This window comes from Lathyrus oleraceus, chromosome 6 (genome assembly GCF_024323335.1).
Source record: "Lathyrus oleraceus cultivar Zhongwan6 chromosome 6, CAAS_Psat_ZW6_1.0, whole genome shotgun sequence".
In the NCBI taxonomy this organism is placed as follows: domain Eukaryota; kingdom Viridiplantae; phylum Streptophyta; class Magnoliopsida; order Fabales; family Fabaceae; genus Lathyrus; species Lathyrus oleraceus.
This window is the reverse complement of record NC_066584.1, coordinates 264052256-264058532: the sequence shown is the minus strand read 5'-3', so window position 1 is coordinate 264058532 and position 6277 is coordinate 264052256. Positions and strand designations below refer to the sequence as shown.

General features: G+C 36.5%; 2 protein-coding genes across 2 annotated transcripts; one reads left to right on the top strand and one right to left on the bottom strand.

Annotated features, from left to right (window-relative positions):
- Positions 1 to 4172: 4172 nt before the first annotated feature.
- LOC127095077 (leucine-rich repeat protein 1-like) lies at positions 4173 to 4592 on the bottom strand. The gene has a single exon (XM_051033820.1). The coding sequence runs from the start codon at positions 4590 to 4592 to the stop codon at positions 4173 to 4175; it is 420 nt and encodes a 139-aa protein (XP_050889777.1).
- Positions 4593 to 5241: 649 nt separating this feature from the next.
- LOC127095076 (uncharacterized) lies at positions 5242 to 5796 on the top strand. Its single transcript, XM_051033819.1, has one exon. It carries the CDS (start codon positions 5242 to 5244, stop codon positions 5794 to 5796), a length of 555 nt encoding a protein of 184 aa, XP_050889776.1.
- Positions 5797 to 6277: the final 481 nt, after the last annotated feature.

Here is a 6277-nt window from a genome sequence, read left to right as displayed (position 1 = left end):
AATGATTAATGAATGAAGTCATGACCTAGGGACCTCTCATCCAAGCATCAGATGAAATTTTAAATGCTTATAGCCAAATGACATGAAAAAAAGGGAGAAACAAAATTGGGGTATGATAGCGTCGCACGATGTTCATGGCTCTTGATGGCAAGAAAAAGACTGGTTTTGTGGATGACACGATTCCAAAACCAGAAGAAAATTCACCTCAATTTCATTCTTGGATGCAAAACAATAGTACAATATCCTCATGGCTTCTTAACTAAGTTTCAAAGGAAATCTCTACAAGTGTCATCTATGCAGCCAATGTTGTAGAAATCTAGAAAGGCTTCAAGATCGATTTCAAAAAAAGAATGGCCTTCATGTTTTTCAACTAAAAAAGAATCTTCTAAGCTGCATCCAAGGTACCTCGACTATAATTGCATACTACATTTAATTCAAGTAATTGTGGGAGGAATTAGGAAAATACATACCTATTCATAAATGTCATTGTGGTGGAGTGAATTCTAAGTTACAAAACATTCTGGAGATGCATCTTCGAAATTTCCAACATTTTGATTTTCAGAATCCGAAGATGCATCTCTAGAATTAGGAAAATACATACCTATTCATCAATTTCATATGTATAATGCTTGTGTGGTTTACTTATATGCATTATGTTTGATAAATAATATAGATTGAGGCGCGATAGAGTTGCGTAACATGCTTTGGTTCAGAGCGAAAAAGCTTGATTGTCGCACGGACCTGTCATTTCTAGCCTGGTTGATGAGGAAGTGTCAACTTCTAGGGTGCATGCATCTCCGTATTCGTCTTCCTGAAGGAGGAAAGTGTTGCCTACTCAATCACCGAGGCACCGTTGTCACCAGGGTCTCCGCATTAGGCACTAGAGGCCCCGCAGGGGTTTGAATGAGGTCCCTCAAACTTATCGTTATTACCTCTATGCCACGTGCTTCTGTAGTCATCCCGATCAGCGGGAATTAGGTGACAAAGCCATACATATTATATATTGACCGCATGGTAGCAGGGGATATACTCTTCCATACATACGTCGATCAATGTGAGACGCGTCCCTTAGAGGACATTGCCTTCTACTATGGATGGTTGGATTGCGGTTCACATCTGACGTATCCTCATTTTCCTGAGCGCGTCATGCGACAGTTCGTATACATGTAGTTTATTCTCATAGACCCTTCTGAGTCTGATCCTCTCACTATGACACATAGAGATACAAATACCATGTTTTATGATTATCTTTATCATTTAGTATCGTGTGAGGCATGTAGTACCATAACTTCTAGCGACTGGCGTATTGTACACAGCTACATCCGATGATATTTCAGGTTATCACATCCTTATATGATACTGAATGCTCCGAGAGATCCATCTAGGCCAGCTCATTAGGAGATACTAGAGAAGGAGCAGGCTAGGGCAGATCATGCTATTGATGTGTTGCTTAGATGCCGTTGTATCGTAGAGATTAAGCAAATGAGTATACACATATGACTCTTTATGGATGGCTATGAGGTGAGAGATGTTCTCGCGTGGGAAAAGTTCTCAATTCCATTATACGCAGTGGCATATATATTTGTATTAGAAGTGCTATTTTCGGTTCTATTTTATTTTGACTTCATTGTCTACTCCAATAATTTATATATTTTATTTTAATATTATTTCAAAAGTGTGTGGTTTAATTTGTACAAAATTGAAAATGACATTATAATTATAATATATCGTAATATATGGTCAAATTCATCATAGCATCTCTAAATCAAATTCAAAAATTATTATCGGGTGTAATTCCGAAGATGCATCTTCAGATTATATATGAGGTAAAACCCGCCACGGGCACACATGTAAAATAAACAGATATTTAATCACATGTTTCCTTATGGGCACAAATAAATATTTGATGGTACTTGTACCCGAGGGTATACGTATCCGTTAATAATTAAAAAAATTACTTAAATATCCTTTAAAAAATTTAGACTGAATAAATTCCTTTCATTAACGACCACTTAATTTAACTTGATAATCCTTTTTTCACTCAAAATCCTAATTGCATATGTTTTTCTCCCGCGTCTTCTTCAAAAGTTATACATATAATTTTTTATTGCGTTAAATAAGTTTTTAGTCCTTCTAAATACGGTCAATTTCACTTTTAGTCCCTCTAAAAAATTTCTTCAAAAAATATTTTTCTAATATTTTTCATCCACACTTTTGGTCCCTTGGCCTGCTAACGACCGTTAATAGAAGTTGACGTGACATGCCACATGAAAGTTTTTTTTAACTGGACATACACATGGCAGTGCCGACATGGCATACCACATGATTAAAGTCAATATTATTTATGAATCCAAAAAAAATCGTAGCTAATCGGTAGCTAAATTCGTAGTTAATCTGTAGTAACATTTTGTTTAATGCATGTTCGCATTTACACATGTGATGGAGTCCTATACTCTGAGTTTAATGCATGTATGCTTAACATTTTATTTGTCCTTTAGTCTTTTTTTACTCTTATTTCAATTCTAATTTTGATACCACTATTTTATTTGAATGATTTGGCACATTCCTCACTGACGATGCTTTTGAAACTTGTTACTTTACAGACGTAGAAGCTCCAGTTGCATGCATCATATTGGTAGGCTTGATTGCGCTTCAACATTATGGCACACATAGGGTCGGCTTCTTGTTCGCACCGATAGTTATCACATGGCTATTTTGTATCAGTGCCATTGGATTAAACTGGTTCCCAAAGAGTTAAAAGTGTTTCACACATCATCCAAAATTCACGGTAAAATAAATCCTGAGATCATTTGGTTATTGATGCTCCTGAGTCCTGACCTTGGCTGTTACCATCGGTTTCAGAAACACAACATCTCGGTCACGCCTCAGGTATGACAACAATTGCCAGTGTTGTGCTTAGTGTCCGTATCACATTGACATTGGTTTTGGCTTGTAGTTTTGTCGCTGATACTATTGGACTTCCTGTACTATTGGAATGCTTTTGTTATTGGTATTATTATGCCGAACGACGGCCATTGCTATAGATTAGGTACGATTTTAGCTACCCTTAGTTACCATCTTTTTTGAGTTAATGAATAATATTGACTTTATTATTCTAGATCAGGATCTTGTCACGCTGGGACGGCCATGTATATGTCCAATAAAAGAAAATCACATGGTATAATGCCACATCAGCTTCTGATAACCGCCGTTACTAATAGGAATCAAAAGTGTGGATGGAAAGTATTAGGAGAATCATTCTTTAAAAACGATTAAAAGTAAAATTGACTATATTTAAAGGGATCAAAAACTTATTTAACCCTTTTAATAACTTTACTAGAGTTTATTTGTAAATTATAATGATATTGAAAATATACTTTAAACTATAAATTATAATCACATTTTGTTTGGGCATACATTTTGATAATACAACTAAAAATTACAAAATCATAATGAGTTACAATACAACTAAAATAGTCTTATAGTTCTAAATTAGTGAAGATGATTATATGAGGTTATAAGCTTCTTGCAAATTTGCTCCATGGTAGGTCGAGAATTTGGGATTTCAGTTAAGCAAGCAATTGCTACCCTTATCATCAAAGCCACTCGTTCACTCGAACATTGTTTCTGGGATTTGGGAGACGTTGGTCCAACTTATCTATCCATGGCACATTATCAAGTGTAAGGTCAATAACACTTTGAGAAGGTTGTTGCCACAAAGAAGCCAGAGACATTACCACACAAACCTTTGTTATTTTTGAGTGCTTCAATCAAAGCTTTTTGAAAGGATGGAATGCTTGGAATCGGCCCCTCGAGTTGATCGTGTGATATATCAGCATTTGTCAAGCTTAACATCTCACCTTTGGTAAGGGGAATGGTACCAGAAAGATTATTATGTGAGATATTCAATGTTTCTAAGGATTTCAACTGTCCAAACTTGTTCCATTAAAAAGTTCCTGCTAAGATCAATATTTTCAATAACTTTCAACTGGCCAAAATCAGCAGGAATGTTTCCTTCAAATTTATTTTGGCTCAAATTCAACTGCAATAACTTAGACAACCTTCCAAGCTTTTCAGGTATGAACCCACTTAAATTATTCGATGCGAGCTCCAAGGCAGTTAGTTCACACAGTGATGCAATTTGTACAGGAACTTCTCCGAAAAGATGATTGTTACTTTTCGAGAGTTTGTACAACAAAGATAAGTTTTCTAACTCCTCTGAAATTAGAAATGGAACCAGAAAGACTATTATTACCAATAGTTAGTGTCTCAAGGTTAAGAAACTTGAAAATTTCACAAGGAATGGATCCAGAAAGGCTATTAGAATCAAGAGCTAGTATCTCGAGGTTGACTAAATTGCATATTTCCCAAGGAATGGATCCAGAAAGGCTATTAGAATCTGGAGCTAGTACCTCAAGGTTGACTAACTTGCCTATTTCAGAAGGAATGTGGCCAGAAATTTGGTTGTTACTTAAAGTGAGTTTTGATATATTAGTAAATGTTCCTAGTGATAATGGCATGAATCCAGTGAGATTGCAACCACTCATAGCAACTTCTATTAAGTTCCTCACCATCTGAAGTTCCTTTGGCATGAAACCGGAAAGACCACTCTTAGTGAGATATAAAATCTGATAAGGCTTAGTCAAATTAGTGTCCTAGTTTTTAGCATTATTTAATTGATTTAGTCAAGTTTTGTAGTCAAGTATGTTTCCTTAATTTTACTTAGTACGAGGGCCATAAGTTGTTTATGTTTCCTTTATTTATTTGTTGCACGTTTACAATGAATAAATAAGTCATTTTCAGAACTATTGTTATTTGATTCTCTTGAGTTCGTTTACATCTAACAATATGGTATTAAGAGTTGTGACTTGAGAGATTTAAAAAGAGAGATGGGTCCGGAAGAAAACTTTACAGCAACATCCTTTCCGAAGTTCAACGGCGACTACGATCATTGAAGCATGGTTATGGAGAATCTCCTTCGATCCAAGGAGTATTAAGTTGCTATCGAAGAGTAAAAATGGAATGACGACATAGAAAATAAAGAACCTGGAGGAGATGAAGTTGAATGATTTGAAGGCTAAGAATTACTTGTTTTAGTCGCTTGACAAGTTAATTCTGAAGAGGATCACGCATGAGACATCTAACCAGCTATGGGATTCCATGAAGTTGAAGTTTCGAGGCAATGCTCGAGTGAAGAGAGCTCAACTCAATCGTCTACTTCGGGACTTTTAGGTCTTAGCAATGAGGCAGGGTGAATCAATCATTAATCATTTTGGTCGAGTAATAACGGTTGCAAACGACATGACGAATTATGGAGAAGATGTGGATGATGTCAATATCGTTGAGAAGATTTTGAGAACCCTCACTAATAAGTGGGACTATATTGTTTGTTCCATTGTGGAAACCAAATACATATATCAACTATCTGTGGATGCCTTGCAAAGTTCTCTGCTCGTTCATGAGCAAAAGTTCAAAGTAAGTGGAGAAGATGAACATGATTTGAAGGTAATTCATGAAGAGAGCTATGGTGGAAAAGGGCGAGGAAGATCTACTTTCCAAGGAGGTCGGGGACAAGGTATACGCAGGGGTAGCCAACCGAGGAGTAAGGAAACAATTGAGTGTTGTAAGTGTCATAAGCTTGGACACTTCCAATACGAGTGTCAAGCAAACTATATTGGTTTGAAGGAATCAGAAGAGATGGTGCTAGTGGCGTATGTAGACACGCTTGGAGACGATCGAGATTTTGTGTGGTATATTGACTATGGGTGCAACAATCACATGTGTGGTGATTCTTAACTCTTTTGTGAGTTAGAAGAAGGTTCAACAAAGTGGTTAGATTGGGGAGTTATGCAAGTCTGAACGTTTCTGGAAAAGGAAGTCTTCGATTGATAATAAAAGGAGTAAATCACCTTGTACGAGATGTCTATTATCAGTGTTGGGCAACTACAAGAAAGGGGTTTGATCGTACTAATGCAATCAAATGAGTGTCAGATTTATCACTACACAAAGGGTTTGGTATTCCAAACCAACATGACAGCAAATCAAATGTGTGTGTTGCTTTCAAGCACTAAATCAACCAAAAGGGAAAGAAATGAAGAGTGTTTCCAAGCAATTACTGAAGACGTGGCTCACCTTTGGCACCAAAGATTTGGTCATCTCAGCTGCAAATGGTTGAAGACTTTGCAAATAAAAAACATGGTGAGAGGCTTGCTAACTTTTCATGAGGGTGAAATTGTGTGCATTAATTGCTTGAAAGGGAAGCAACTTCGAGATGTAA

Bases quoted from the DNA above. Each gene is read 5' to 3' on its own strand.
- LOC127095077 (XM_051033820.1), bottom strand. From the start codon at position 4,592: ATGCCAAAGGAACTTCAGATGGTGAGGAACTTAATAGAAGTTGCTATG.
- LOC127095076 (XM_051033819.1), top strand. From the start codon at position 5,242: ATGAGGCAGGGTGAATCAATCATTAATCATTTTGGTCGAGTAATAACG.